This window comes from Camarhynchus parvulus, chromosome 7, assembly GCF_901933205.1.
Source record: "Camarhynchus parvulus chromosome 7, STF_HiC, whole genome shotgun sequence".
NCBI classification, from domain to species: domain Eukaryota; kingdom Metazoa; phylum Chordata; class Aves; order Passeriformes; family Thraupidae; genus Camarhynchus; species Camarhynchus parvulus.
In genome coordinates, this window is record NC_044577.1 from 18293627 (window position 1) to 18310246 (window position 16620).

The 16620-nt window shown below is 37.3% G+C and overlaps 1 protein-coding gene across 1 annotated transcript in view; it reads right to left on the bottom strand.

Moving 5' to 3' along the window:
- Positions 1 to 16620, bottom strand: part of MYO3B (myosin IIIB) — a 192013-nt gene that overhangs the window by 33997 nt on the left and 141396 nt on the right. Inside the window, exons 31-33 of the mRNA XM_030952691.1 lie at positions 16197 to 16317; positions 9291 to 9354; positions 8269 to 8407 (exon numbers count right to left, since the gene is read on the bottom strand). Of these exons, the coding sequence (XP_030808551.1) occupies positions 8269 to 8407; positions 9291 to 9354; positions 16197 to 16317 (324 nt within the window). The remainder of the gene's footprint in view (positions 1 to 8268; positions 8408 to 9290; positions 9355 to 16196; positions 16318 to 16620) is intronic.

Consider the following 16620-nt stretch of genomic DNA (forward strand, 5'->3'; position numbering starts at 1 on the left):
TGTTTGCAAATCCCAGAACTACAAAAAGAGGCTGGAACAATGTAATATTTTTTCCTTATTTTGAATGTAACTTTTGTGTGTGTGCAGGATGCAACATAAGCACATTGGTGTGACGGAGTCCCAAGAATAGCACTACACTCACAAAGCCACAGACAAAGAATTGAAGAAGCTCCTCCTAGGACAAAAACTAGCTGTAACTGAAGGTAAAGAGCTGGCACAGCTTTCCAACTTTTTAGTACTAGGCAATCACATGCATTATCTATATTTGATTCCCAACAAAATGTAAGACAGTCAGATGAAGAAGGATATATTAAAGACATATAAAATATCAATATTAAAGACGATCAAATCTTCATGGGTATTCTTACTGCCACTCAGCTTGTTAGTCACGTCTGCATTCTCCCTGTCAGACTTAGCTTGCTAGGGCACACCAACCTGACAAGCAAGAGGCAATACCTAGTAATTACACAGCTGTGCTTCTTGTTTTCACACGTACAAGGCAGAACAAACCTTAAGGACAAAGAACAGGTACTGAGGTATTTTTAGGAAAAGAAATATTAGAATTCATAAACCTTTCTTTTACACATGTTGTGTTATGATTAAGATATGCTTGTTGCCTGCCTGACCACACAAAGGAAAGCAGCTTCTCTTTTTCCCACTGGCATCAGTAACAACACTTCCTGTGATTTTGGTACTCTGACCTTCCCTCAGGGGAAAGGTGTTATAAGCCAGGAAGGTGGGGGTGTGGCACTATTTTTCTGCTGTACTGCCAACACTTGAGCACAACAACTTCTTCCTGGAATTCTCTCCATAGGCAAGGAAGAGCCTCAAGAAAGATTATCCTTGCCTGGGGTCAGAAGGGAGCTCTGTAAGCTCACAATTACTGCAACAAGCTACTATTGGCTGTCGCTTTACTCAGCCTAATCATTAGAATCATCTGAGGTTATCCATGAGAGAACTGAAATACAAAATACTTCCAGTGAGTAGAGAGAAGTAATGATGGACAGCCAAGTAATACAATCATTGTCATGAGCAGAGTTAATGAATAAGTCATGTAAGGCAATTTTTTTCCACCCAAATGCTTCAGAACCAGTTCATGATTTAGTGAATGGAATACCTATTTATCAAACCGTATCTATGAGTAACTTGTACTATCTACATCTTCACATATGTGGTTACAAACATTTTGTCCTCAGTATCTACCCTTTACTTGCCAGGGTCGTTTGGGTTTTTTGGGTTTTTTTATTTGCACTGGTCAACCATGCATTTTATATGCCATGGTTTGGGCTTCTACTGAGCTGTATATGATTTTCAGCAGCTAATCACAATCCATTAGAATAATAACTCAAATTTAGTAGAGAGGAAAAAGATCCAAACCTGTACAAAATACATTAGAAGTTAATTTGTTATGGTACTTTCTGAACTGTCCCACACACCTCATGTAACATTCTGCAACATCACATTAATTATGTTACTGCTTTTACTAGCATGTTATCTCTTCACAGTATCTATGAAGAATCATAAAAATAATTTGTGAAAGGATGCAGTGTCTTCTAGAAAGATGTGAAATCCAGCTATTACTACTCAGTTGTGGGGAATTCAATAGAGTAAATTCAGATTTTTAAATACCAGCAAACATCCAGAAATTGTTTGGTAACATACAGCTAGCAGATTAAATCATAGCTTCATAAAAGCAAACAATTAACAGTCTTAGCCTTTTTCTTACGAAATACCCAGAAATAAAGAAATTATCTACAATTTTCTGATGTGAGAAAAAGTTAAAAAATTCTGCAATTTGCAAAAAAAAAAAAGCCATTGTGAAAATATTATTAGACTTATTTTCGCTGTACTTATGCTAAACAAGTTTATTTAGAAAAAATTGTGTGGTTTTTCTAGAAACAGAAGAGTAATGAATTAGGAGCAATACTATATGCCAGAGTACATCAGCCATCTGAGATATGCTGCTGATTCAGAGCACCAGTAACTGCGGCAAAATAACAAAAATAAGGCTGATAGGGAATACTTAAAAGAATTTTCAAACAGTAACAACAGGATAGTGAAGTGCTGCATGACAAAAAACTTAACTACTCACAAAGATACAACAAAAAGAAGTATTCAAACAAATCTGTATGTTGTGGATGGAAAAGAGAAAGAGCAGGTGAACAGCAGCTTGGATCAGTGGACATTATGTGTTAAGAGGAGAAACTGAACCCCTATTCAAACCTACAGGGTTTTGGCACAGCATTATCATATACTTATTATTCAACTTCATTAAATTTCTTGGATTTCTTATTGTATTTTTTGATATTTCAACGAGAGAGTTCTGCAATCCATTTTTATCACAATGCAGCCATTACAAGCTGAATTTCAACTTGTTTTACATAGAACAAGTACTGAGTTGTCTCTGGAGAACTCTATTGCAATTTATCTCTGCAGTTTACTTGCATCTTATTTTATCTCTCACCTCTGATACTAATCAGTCACGGCTGCAGGTCAAATCTTTTCGCATTGGAAGCAATCACAATAACCAATCCAGAAGTAAACCAGCCTATAATGAAATTCACTGCCTAGGGCTAAACATAGAGCTAACATGTGTTTAACAAATCAAAGCTTGTATTTATCACTTGCCACTGTTTGTGTCTTTGCCTGTTGGAGGGGAAAAAAACAATTAAGAAGCTGTGCAGTACAGAAAGATTTATGAACAGCCAATTTCTTTTCAGATTTGTTGGTCTGATACTTTGGCAAAATTCAGGCTGCATATCATGCCATTACAGAGTAGCAAAAGATTTAACAGAAACCATTGATGGGTGAATCAGTTCAGAATGCAAACATCATCACTGCAAGTTCTCAGCTGAAAAATTTACATAAGGCTGAGAGAAGTGCAACCGATGTCACTTATGTTTGCAGTTAGATTTTCTAAATTCCCACTGAATTATATGGCAAAGAACTGAAATCCTGAAAATGAGTACCGTTTCTCACCCTAATGGCTAGTGAAGCTGAAAGGCTCCTGTACAATTCCAGAAAGCAAAAATTCAGGGTTTCCACTGGGTGGGAGGTGATGGTCCCTCCTAGGGGCTCCTGCAGGGTCCCACCATGTGCAATGCAATGCACAGTACCAAGCTCTCCAAGAGCATCCATCTGCATAACCATGCAGCCTCACAAGCCTAGAAAGGTGATTATCCTTTCCTATAATGATTGAAAGACAACCCTAGAATCAACTAGGTTGGAAAAGACCTCTGAGATTGAGTCCAACCTATGACTGAACACCACCTTGTCAACTAGACCATGGCACTGAGCACCACATTCAGTCTTTTCCTTAAACACCTCCAGGGACAGTGACTCCACCACCTCCCTGGGCAGTCCATTCCAATGTTTAATCACCCTTACTGTGAAGAAATTCTTCTTAATGTCCAACATAAACCTTTGCTGTCACAGCTTAAAACTATGACCTCTTGTCCTGTGGCGGGTTACCTGGGAGAAGAGCCTGCCCCCCACCTGGCTACACCCTCCTTCCAGCAAGTTGTAGGGAGTGATAAAGTCCCCCTGGACCTCCTCCAGGCTAAACACCCCAGCTCCCTCAGCTGCTCCTCATAGGACTCACACTCCACACCCTGTTGCCCCAAACTCCCCTAAACCCCAGATATGTAGAAAACTTTTCATGTCAATTTTTTATAAGCAAGAGATCCGATTCTGCTCACTGTTATGATTTTACTGACTATGGTCAAGTTTTCCGTGATTTATATCCCTCAGTGTAAGATTAGTCTCAGTGCAGAGCTTAAAAATTATGAAACAAAACTCCTGTTTACAACCAAAAGTAATTCTAAATAGATTACAAATTCCTTCCTTTAAATTCCTGAGTGATAGGATTCTGAAAGGAATGGCATTATGTGTCAGTATCATCCCATCTGCCAGTGAAAAGCAGTTGAAAGTTCATGCAGTATTTCACAGTACATCACGTAGCAGTGGTTTTGTTTTTACTTAGAAAGGAAGGTTTTATATAATGAAATCAAGCAGGAAGCTGAGTTACACCAACAGCTGAATGGCTTGGCCTGATCTCTCTCTATTTGCACAAAGTGGCATCTTTCGTTACAAGGCACACCCTGATCTTGATACCACACTTGGTGTGAGATACTTCATGTTCTTTACTCTAATACTATGATATTACAGTCATGCTGAGATATTGAATTTCTGTGAATACAAGGATAAAAAGTGCCCCCATTTCCAAGTCACTACTGATTATTGCTTTGCCATAGCCATTAACTTTTTTTTTCAAAAAATGTAAAAATAAGAATGAAATGAGACCAGAGTTAAAACTCTACTACAACATTAAACTACCATGTAGTGTAATGTACCTCTCTATATTTAAGCACCTTTCACTTGCAAGCACAAGACATTGAATCAAGACTGTACTTTGGATTGAGGCAGTTTAAAGTGTTTTCAATAATAAAGTCTGGGACAAAGAAAACTGTACTCTGAAGCAAAGATCAAACATCCAAGCCACTGTTCTTTTTGGCTTGGGTATTTTAACATGATCATGCTTCTTAGCATTAAAGTTGGATCACTTCTTTAAAACTGGAGTTAAGTCTGAACTTCTAATGAAGTCATAATTATTTTTAATTTCTTGTTTAGGATGATGAGCCTGTAAATATCATCTGTGTGATGACAACCACACAGTAACATTTTGGGAATAACGTCTCCAATGCCTACAATGCCCCTACCAAAACTTGTCCACAGTGGGCAAGGTGGGCAGCAGCTTTCCTCCCCATCAAGCAGTAACTTGACATGTTTAATTATCTGCTTGTCCTTCATCAGTGCAAAACCCAATGACTTCATACATTTCTCCAAACCCAGCACAGCTACATTCACCAAACCCCATTTTATGATTGGTTTACCAGATAGGAAGAGAAAAAATTATCAACATTTTTAAAAAACCTAAAAAATTGCAAGAAAAACATTAAAAAATGGGTCACTGACTAATGGGACTCCAGCTTGAAACATGCCAAGTCCTAATTTCCACTAGTTTTGAAAATATAAAAGATTAAAGAATCTAAAATCAAAGGCTGTACTGAAATGGACTATTCACTGCCTCAGACTGTGGCTATAGACAACACTGAAGACTATACTTCCAGAGCTCGCAGAACCCTGGCAAATTTCTCTACTTTTCGCAAAGTTTCAGCATTGCAATGTAGGGTGCAAGGCATAAACTGAACATATCCATAAGTCACATTGTTCTCCCACGAAACAATGTCCACGGCCAGAGACTCTTTGTGTATTTTCTCACTTGTTCAAAATGTCTGTGCTAAGCAAAAAAAATTACGTCATCGTTTGGTCAATGCAGAGATACTATTAGCTTTCCTTTTGCAAATGTATTTCCTTTGCATCTCAGAAAATCTGTCACATTTACCTTTGAAGCAAAGTTACACTGGTCAATTCCCTATGAAGCACTCTTCATTAATAATTTCAAACATCCTCACTTTCTATCTCATCTATGAGAATATCACTACTTGGCCTCTGGAGATTATATTATTTCGATTTCTTCAGTACTATATTGTGACTAGAATAATTAACTTCTGGCTTAATTGTTACTAATGACTGGACTCTCTGCCCAGGCACTGTGTACAGCAGAAACATTGGAGGGAATCCTCAGCATTTTTACTGGTCTTGCCCCAGTGCTCTGGCAGAGTGCAGGGGAATGTCTGTGCAGTGTAAAGCCAGCCCCTGTGACTCTATAGAACCATAGCACATGCATGCACTTGCTGTGCTTGCGGTTTGGCCATACTACTCAGTCTTTCTATGACCCAGTGAGAAGGCTTTTGATGTGAAAAAGAGGTTTTTGTCTCTGTATTAATTACAGAGTATAGTCTTTGCATGATTTTTGTGGAAATTTCCTTCTCTATTCTTCCTTTGCCAATCTGTTATTAATAAGAGGCAGCCCGTGCTATTAGACAGCCAGATAACAAGATATGAGACAACAGACCACTCAATTAATAAAAAAACATGCAAAGTCATATCAACCATTTTGTCCTTTTGTGTTCTGCCCCCTCTTGACTGAACTAGACCCTCACCTACAAAGGCCTCAAGACAAATAAGCAGCCTGTCCTTCCTTTTGTGCTTAAGCCTGCATACAGACTTACTCCTTAAGCAAACACCAACACTGCTTCATAACTGGGTCATGGACCAGTGCAGAAACCTGTTACATTCCCTTTCCCACTGGCCTTTGTATTTCAGGTCCAAGCACCACCAAGCTGGCAGACTAGTGCTGCCTGTAATGTAACTTACAGAGAACTAAAAATCAGTCTCTAACACTGCAGAAAAATTTTTCACTATGAAAAATAACAGTCTTTGCATTGTTTGGACTACCTTGTGGGTAGCTTTTTAGTGTGAATAGCAGCTTATGTAGTATCACCCGACACTGTAAAGCTCACATATTTTTATACACGCTTTCTTGTTCCAAAGAGGTATTTCCTATTTCACTTGGTTTTCACAGTAGGTGTAAGAATACTACCTGCTTAAAAGTGTACTTCATACACTACAGCTGAATACAGACTGAGCAGCAGGTGAAAGCATCTGCATCTCTGAATGCAAGCCGTGCTTTTAAAAGCACCCAAAGAAGTTATTATTCCTCACCAGGTTTACTTCCTTAATAGTTACTCACTGAAGTGTGATTTATATGATCATCTATCTGCATATTTTCATGCTTATCTAGGAAACTCCTTACTTCTCTGCATTTGCATGCTAATTCATTTAAATATAGATGTCTGTTCAATAGTTCAGATCAATGTTGCATTTATCTCCTCTTTAAATTTTATTCTTCTATCATTTCACATTTTTGAAGACACTCTACTGAGTAAGGGTTCTGAATTATGTTTGCTAAGGGTGTAATTCTGCCAGTTTTACTCTAATTGTTTTACCTCAGACACAAGGTCTTTGATTTCAAGGAGACCAGTTGCAAGGTAACATACAATATGCAGTGAGAGTAAAGATGATGGATTTGGGCCCTGACTGCTTCCCTCAAGAGGATTTGCTGCAATGAAGATATTTCTGTTTGACAGGTTTATTATTTAACATGCAATAATTTAAGATAGCAATGCAAACTTCCCCTGCAGTTCCACACTACAGATTCAAAACCAACATGGACTGAAATGCATGAGGAGGGAAGAATGGATTTCTCAATCTGCTCTGTTTAAATACTATTCACTTTTTAGCATGGAAAGCACATTATGCCTGTTTAAAAGAGGAAAACCATTGAATTAACAGAACAAGTTCCCTATAAATACCTATCTTACCTTTACACTGAAAAGGTAAAACACTGAAAATTAAACATTAAACATTGAAAATTGTTTTACTGAACTCTGTAAAATTTAAACACATAAATTGCAGGATTAGGGCTTAATTATTCAGATAAATATTTGTAGATTTATGAGACGAAAGGTGTCCCATTAAACAAATAAACAGTAATGTTAATTAATAGCATGACATTATAAACAACTAATTTTCAGTATTAATCTGGAAATTAATTTACTATCATATACATTTTGGCTCTGGTTACAGATACCACATTATCAACCTACTTCATCTTAAACTGTGAAAGTTATTCTACAGTCTAGTAATAAAGTCTGCATTCATGGATTTGCAAAGATAGGATGATCATAAAACCCATGATAAGAGAAAAGTACTCTGAAAGGAAATGATTTTGTGGAATATCCAAAGATAAACCAGGTAAAATTCAAAAAATGTCAAAATGTTTTACTTTAAGTTTTGAAACTCTTGCTGAACATGGCAAAAGTAACATAACAGCAAATAAAAATTACAAAATTGCACTGCATAGATTGTAGAAGTATTGCAGATGTTCCCGTGCTGCTGACTGAATCTTTGTGTGTGTGAACAAACCAGTCGTCTTTCATTCTGCCCAACAGGAGAGATTTCATTACCGTCTTTGACTTCTGAGGTTGGAAGGCAAAGGAAAGCTGAAGCTCTTGAAGGTAGATTTGATTTCATTAAAAGGGTATTTTGAGATTAGTAATGACACTTTTAACAGAAAGTGTATTTTAAAAATCATTTTACTTTTACCTCTGTAATACAGAGACTTAAGGACTTTTTCATATTTCCAGAGTGAAAGTGTATAGAAGAAAGTTTTTCCGTTACATTTCCTGCCTTTCAAGGGATTGTTAAATGATCTCATCAATATATAAAACAAGTTACATGCTGGCAACATGTAGCTTATAAGCAGTAAACAAAATATCTCTGCTACTTTATTGTATTTCTTACCTCCTTTTTTACAGGATGTCAAGAGACTTGACAACTGATGGTCTGCAACTGTCTCGGATTGGCTAATTGATTGTGAATCATTCGTTTCAAATGAATGTTTTAGAATAAATGGAGAAGCAGAAATCTCATCCAAATTATTCTGGAATAAAGAATGCTGGTTTAGGCACATAAGAAATGTATTGATTCCACTTGCTTATGATAACTTACATCTGTGATCTCATAGAGAGCAACTTGTTATTTTCCAAGACTCTCTGAAACATCTAATGCTAGATTTAACTCAAATAAGATTCTTGTGGCTTTCAGCAACACCGACTTAGCACCCGTGTCACAAACATTTGTTTACTTTTTTCCATTTAACTTATTTATCCCCTTTCCTCATGCAGTTAAATCATATCATGCACTGTATGCTGATTTCCTCTCATAGTTAATTTGTATCTTTAGAAAAAGCTATAGGAAGGTATTAATCTGCTTAACATTTCTAAGTACATCATCCAAGGGATTTTGTTTTTTTAATCTTACATATGCTCAGCAGAGTTACTGGCAAAAACTGTACATTTTCTCCATTTCATCCTTTCAACATCAAATGGTAAGCAGCAAAAATTGGATCAGACTTCAAAGACTATGCTGTGCTCCAAGTCACAGAGCGACTCCTCCATTTCACATATTGAATTCGAGCAGGATATCAAAGTGCTACCAAAGAACCTCAGGTCCTTACTAAAAAAGAGTCTCTAACATCTGTAGAAAGTGAAGTGCACAGACAAATCACCTCAGGGAGCAGCTAGCATTTATTCTCAGCAGCAAATTTCCAGCCTTTTGATTCTCTTATTCACTGTACCTCCCTGTCTCTCTACAGAACTAAAGTTCTTAGCAAGCAGGCTTTTGTCTCAAAGACTTCAAAACATCACTAACGGTTTCATGTTCAGATGGCTATGCCAAGCAGACATGAACACATTGCAGAACTGTGGACTCAGGAATTTGAAGTTATAATGGGATGTTGTTTTAGAATATAAACTTAGTAGTACCTTTTTAGTTTGTTTGTCAAGAAAATCAGGCATCACGGGAGAAGACTGGTTACTGGTTTGCTGCCTAAAAGCAAACAAAAAGAAAAAATTTAGTTTAAATATTGTAATTTCTTCACTCTTATAAAAGGTTAACTGGCAAACACACTTTTTTTGCTGATTTTCCCTTTTCTCCCTCCCCCAATTTTTAAACATGCACATACAACCAATTCAGAAAAAAACCCAGACCAGTCCCATTTCCTCTTATAAGAAAGTGCATACTGTTAAAAACAGCAACAGGTTATGAGCAATGAATTTGTCATTAAAAATGTGTGCGTCTGTACAGATGTGTAAAATGAGTTTACAAGAATGTAATGAAATTGAAGTAATGTATTAATTTGCTAAGATTTTACATAAAATATTTTTTCCAGGGCTGTGAAAAGCTATTTTCACAGAATTCAAACTCAGACACTCAAAATTTGATGGATGAGCAAGAAGTGAAACACATGTGCTCTCCTAAAGCCACGTGGGTTAAAGACAGAGCAAGAAGTAAAATGTCTTAGATTCTTTGTTTATATCTGTTACTACTTTACCATCACATTACGTCACCATAAAAATATTAAAGGCCAACTCCTACTTCATTAATGCTGATTAAATTAACATAGAAACCTTCTGCAGGCCGTGATCCTCGTTGTCAGGCCTTTGAAGTCAATGGATTTCTTCAACAGTGAAGTCCACCCAGACAGAACTTGTTTCAGAATCTTCAGCTATGCAATACCAAAAAAGATGCTACCAATTTCATTTAGTGGATTAAAAAAATTGAGGCTCATAGAAATTATTTGGTATGCTCATGATCCTCAAACTGGGATCAAAACAAAGACTTTTTCATTGTCAAAACAGAATGAAGTTCATAAACATGGTAAACATTCATCTTTTCTGTAATGTTTCAATTTCATGAGGGAACTTTGGACTTGCATGTCAGATAAGGGGAATTTAAGTCCCCCTTTATTCTTTGACACAAAGGAAGAGAAGAAAAACATTCTCCCTAGAATGTAAATTGAATTTAAACTTGTGTTTTCCTTGGAGGAAAGGAAGGGATCCATTTTAGAAATGCTTTATCATTTAGTACTGGCACACTTCTTAAAGTAGAAAGTAAAGCATATGTCTAGGACTGTATTTTACACTGCATTTGTGCATATACTATATTATCTGTAAAGTTCTTTATTACTATTTATCTTGTATATATATTATTTAGATAATAATTTATTTAGTGGCACTGGTTAGATAACCTGCCACTTTTCCCAAAAATTTCCTCAAGCATTTTTTGAGATGGTGCACTCCCTTTTTCCCCAATATTTCTGAAAATAAATCACATACAAGGTAAAAATGATTAATAATCCTCAAATATCACTGTGCTGGATGTCAAAATCAACATTTGGGGTCAGATCAGTACGTTGCAAATGGCCTACAATGCCAAAACCAGACTGAATCATCATATAAATTTAAATATTCAGATTTTGGGGTGGTTTGGATCTGGATTTAAATAAGCAGCATGAAAATAATCTTTATCTTCTACTAAAAAAAATACACAACCTTGCCACAACTGGGACCTTATGTAATTGTTTAAAGCACAAAGGCAAAAATCAGCAACTTCCCTTCTGTACAGCTTAAGTTAGCAAAAATCAGCCTCTGGAATTTGGAAGCCCCTAAATCCCAACTCTCTGTCAGGATCCCAGTGATGAATTGTTTCTGATTAAAACAATCCTAAATTGGGTTGTATTTGCTGCAAGGGAGCCCAACCTTCCACAGAATTACTGTTGCTACCAGAAGTATGCACTTGAGTACTAGTTGTTACTCATGAGCCTCTCATTGCATTGCTCTTCCCTTGTCCTGACAAGATGGGGAATGGCAGAACAGCTTGGCGGACACCTGGCAGCCAGCCAAGGTCAGCCCACCGCAATGTCAAACTGGCAGGCAATACTGCTGAAAACGTGGAATCAGCTGCAGATCTGGGTTCATGGGCCTGGTTTCAGTCAGGCAACTCAACAATTTGCTGCTGACTGTTCAGCTACTGAACTGTAATACGCCTCAGTCTTCACATACAGGCTGTCTATAAATCACTCCACTAGCAAGAAACATTGGAAAAGAAACATTGATTCTTAAGGCCTGTCTACACATCTGTATAGTGTATAGACTCACTATCCTCAGCATTGAAAGCTGAACCATAGCAACATAGATCTAGTAATGGAGATTAACTTATGCTGGAGAAAAAACACCTAGTTTTGGAGTTACTCTGGCCATTACCAGTATAAGTAATGGCCCTTTTACTTTCATTATTTAAATGCTTTGGAAAATGTTAGAAACACTACTAGGTATCCTACTAGAAATAATACAGTTCATTTTGCAAAAGCAATATTTTATGGAATAGAAAAAATTCAATCCTTCCATTCAATCCTTCCATGGGTAGATGAAAAATTCCAAAGGGGTGGGAACAAGCAAAAAACTAGATGACACTAGAAAATTGTGCCCAAATTCCCATCTACACCTTTAAAAATCCTCAGTAACTAAACATAGGAACAGTAAAGTAATTAGAAGCTCACATGACATCAGAATCAGGCCCATGTATTCTACTGCATGCCACAAGGATTGCAGACTTCCTATTTTCAGCACAAGCAATAATCTCAATGTTTGCTATGATTAAAAATAGGAAAGTGAAGCTATTAAAGGAAACCAGAATGTCTTTATACCAGCTTTTCTTGTGGAAAGAAATGAAAATTCATATTCAAAAGATGTCTTATACAAGAAATTGCAATATGATCTTGACGAAAACTGAAATCACCCAAGGAGAAAGTATGGGAAAGGTGTAAGGGAATAAATTACCAAGACCCAATGGCATTCTTCAGAAGATCCTGAAAAAAAATAGGTTTAAAATGTAGAGATGTGACCCTTTCCATCAGCTCTCCATGAAGAACAGAAACACATCAACACAGTGATTATTTTTCTTTTCATTTTAATCAAAAGAATTCTTGGAAGGTTTTGTTGTTGACTGACAGAGTGAACCTCACTTTAGTGAGATAAAGGCTGCAGATCAAGTCAAAGGCTCATGTGACTGAATTCATGTTTAATCTCTCAGTGATACGCAGGACACTGTAATTATGTGCTAATCCACCAGTGCCCATGCAGGTAAATCCACATTGTGGGCTATTTCAATGGGCCTCCAGCTGTAGCAAACCATTGAGAAATGAACCTCACTCATTTTTCAGGCACGGCAACAATACCATTGCAAGTAAAGCAGATGTGGAGAATTCCTCTAGATCCATTTCTATACTTACTTCCCATACTGATGCCGCAACAGTTGGTGGCACTACCATGCTATAAAATCTGGCTTGCAATGCCAAATCCACTGGCTCAGAAATGTTACAGTTCAAGAAGTCACTATGTGTTTACAAATCATAAAAAAAATTTGACAAATCATCTAAGTCATGCCCATCTTCAGAGAAAAATCAGCTACATTTATTTTTTTCCCCATACGTTTGCTTAACCTGATTTTTAAAACCTGCAGTGGTGGAGCTGTCAAAACTCTCCAAGGTAACCTACACAGGGTTTAACTCAACATACCATTAGTAAGCTTTTCTTGACGTCTAACCTAACATTCTTGTGTTGCAATGCAAGCCCATTATTTCTCTCTGGATTTTCAACAGAGAACAGTTTGTTTTCACATCAGCCTTTCATGACAGGAGAAACAATACCATGTGATCCTTAGTTTTTCATCATTCTTAGACATCTTCCTTTACCATGGTTTACAGAGATATGTGATAATTTTTGCTGCCAAAGGACTTGTTAATTTTCTTCAAGGGCAGTCTCTAATATACTACCTTAACCAAGTCTTGGCAGTGATGACAAAATGTTATGATGCACATGTGACTTGGTGTATCCTCACTGCTAGTAAACCTCACAATGTAAACTTTGAACAACTACTGACTTTCATATTGCAGTTCATTACATTTCATGTAACTGCTTCTAATTTCAATCCTACCCTCCCAAGCCCTTGTACCACCACTCACTTAGTACTGATACAAATTTAGTAATCAGATTCTGCTTCATCAGTCAAGCCATCAGAAAGCAGAAATAGACCCATTTCCAGAACTTGACTTTCACATGCATACTTCCTGTAGAAAAGAAAAATGCTGATAATTATTCTTTGTCTATAATTTTTTAAACATCTATGTTGATGTGCCTGTGTAGCTTTGTACTGACTATTATACAATGTTGATTCTGTAAGGCTCATGTGAATGTCCTTACTAAAAATAATGGTTTTGAGAACCTAAGCGGACCAAAGCCTGGACATGACACAAAATAGGTAAAAAGAGAAAGATACAAGGGCAAAAAATCACAATGAACTCAGTTCAAGAGTGTGAACTGGTGTTGATGTCCAGTATCTTCTACTCTTAACACACAGAGCTCCAAAGGAAACCAAGGAGCAAGGGATACAAGACCCAACTGATAGCAAAGTCACTAGGTGGAACAATGCCTTCTTCTATACAACACAGCCTGATGGCACTGATTGTGTACATGTAACTAACTTATATTGTGATGTTTAGCAGTCATTGAGCTATAGTACAGTAAGCTAGAAAAAAAAAACTAACAATGCAGTAAGTGTTCTCCAGGGGAAGTATCAAATCAGTATTACTTAAAACAATTTTCATTTGGGAAGGAAATGGAAAGGATGATGATGGTGGGACACGCAGGTTACAGATACTTTGATGGGGTTCTATAGGGATTTAAAGATACTTAAGAATGACAGCTCTGTCTGAACAAGAAGATGAACAAGGTAGCATAGATTAAGGTCTTTAGTCACTGAACTGTAGATTATCCTGCTAAGCAAGAAAATTTATGAAAAATATATTCACTAGAGATATGTCAATCTAACAAGTTCAAATCACATGATGTTTTAGAAAATTACTTCTCACTTCTCCATAAATTATTTCTAATTAGCTCAAAAGATCCCTAACACTAACTTGAAATTTTAGCTATGCCATTGCAAAATGCAGCATTTTTGATTTCTGCAATGATCAATTGCAAAATGGAGGCAGACATTAAGTAAGGCTGGTGTCTGTGCTCTCCTTGTGAAACAGGAGACTCCATTACACTCCTCCCTTTTCTTCTGCCTATTCAGCTCTATACAGAATGGTAAATCAGCTATTCAGCTGTTGTAAAAATGGCTCAGAAAGCCTTCTACTTTCCTCATTTGAACCATGTTTTACTCATGTCTTGATCATGTTTGACTTTAAAATAACTGCCCCTTTCAAGGTTTGATTCTGATTCAGTTCCTTGATGCCACGCAGGCCTGTTGCTTCCTCTCAGTGCCTGATGATGTCAGGAAAAGGCTTGGCAAGTGTTTCATACATGCTTGGTTTTTGGGAATAATTAAAACTTAGTGTCAGCTTCCCAGGTGCACAATTATTCCCAGGATCCTGTTTCAGCACGAGTCACAGACACTTCCACAGATTTGTGGAACTGAATGGAAAAACATTTTTTCAATGAGACAAAGCCACTTCCCTGCTAACATTTACATTATCTATTTCTACTCCAATCAGAGATATCTGCCAACTCTCAATGCATCCTTAGGTACCTGTGACATCAGCTTTGCATTTAACTTGATAACCAAGTCAAGCATATAAATGCATGAAACATTTTAACATGTAATACTAAATGAACAAATGTGTGCATTTAATTAGAAAGCCATCTAATTTATTAGCTTCAGTCTGCTATGTCCTGCATTCACTGAAGAGCATGAACTAGGTGTAGAGATTCAATTTCTTCTCCTGAATTAATTTTTTTAAAGTACTCATTTCTTCTAAACACTTTGAAATTCATGACTTAGTAAAACTGAGTGCTTTACATATAACACTATAACTCAGCTTTTACACAGATCTTTAAAAGAGCAGCAGGTTGCTGCTCTTTTAATCTCTCTTTAATTAAGAACTGCCAGCAGTAATGGCACTTTCCCAACTCCAGGCAAAAGGTATTTATCTATCTGACTGTAAACTGCAACCAGGACTGGGTGCAAGACCTGAACTGCCAATCTATTTTACATGGACATCTTCAGGTCAGATATCTAAATGCATTTGGACACTGATTTAAATGTCAGTTTGGTGGCTAAATGTCTTTAAAGGCTGTATATATGTGCTGTGTATATATGGAAGCTAACAAAACTCAATTCTATGAGCATACATGGAAAAAGAAATAACTGTTAACTTCTCTAGAATGGCTTCAGCAGGAGAGATCTTGTAACTTTCAGTCACTGAAACTAATGAAAGGGATTAGTCCTGCAAATGCAGCCACCCGTCCTAGAACAATGCTGGTGAGTCAAACGTAACAGATTCCTTTTGCATCTCATACCTAAGGAAGTGCCACAGGAAGATTTGTCTGGAGTGAATCCATTGATTGAAGTGCTAAAATACCTCTTCTCTTCAAGAAAGAGAGCACCACCATGGTTTACAGCATTCCTAGGCTTTCTGTCAGTGACAAAGTGTCCATCCGCTCTTGACAGCTCTTTTCCCTGTCTCATTGCTGGTCTGCATGGAGCTTTTTAGGCACAGAAGGGTAACTTTCTTCTCTTGGACATTTAGTAACATGCACTGCAGTGAATGCTGAAATGCTGAGCACCTGCAATTCTGTCTGCAATCTGCAGTATTCTAGGTACTTATAAGAAGTGCACGAAACCAGGAGAGTAATCCAGAGCAAACAGCACACTTCCATTAATGACTAAGCTAGAGGAACAACTTGCTAACCTACAGGTGGTCATCCTCAGAACATGGCAGATTTACAAGAGCTGGCTGAATCATGATGACAAATCTGCTCCTTTCAGATCTTATTGTGTGGGAAATCACTTTTGTTAAAGAATAGATAGTAAAGGATTCAACTTACCAGTCTTCTGCACAACCAAAATCAGAAGTAGAGCAGCTGCTTGTAAGCTGAGGATCTGCTACACACTCAGTGCTGGTTTTCAATCTCGCGTAGTTTTTACGAACAATATATCCCCTAAAAGCTAAAAAACATAGTTTTGAATCAGGAAGATTCTGCAGCAACTGAAACTGGCTCTGCAGCACAGACCTGAATGTCCCCAGCTTTTACTGAATTCCTGTACAGGAACACCTAGCAGCCCACAGGAGTGACACCAATGTTTGCAATGTTACCAACGACCAGAAATTCTACAGGGCCTTACACTCTCATTGCTGACCATTTGGCACAGTCCAGGCAAGGAAAACAGGCCTCAAAAAGAGAATGTGTCTAATTCAAACATGAATCCAACTCAGAATGTATTAAAATAAAATCACTCCCAAAACAACTT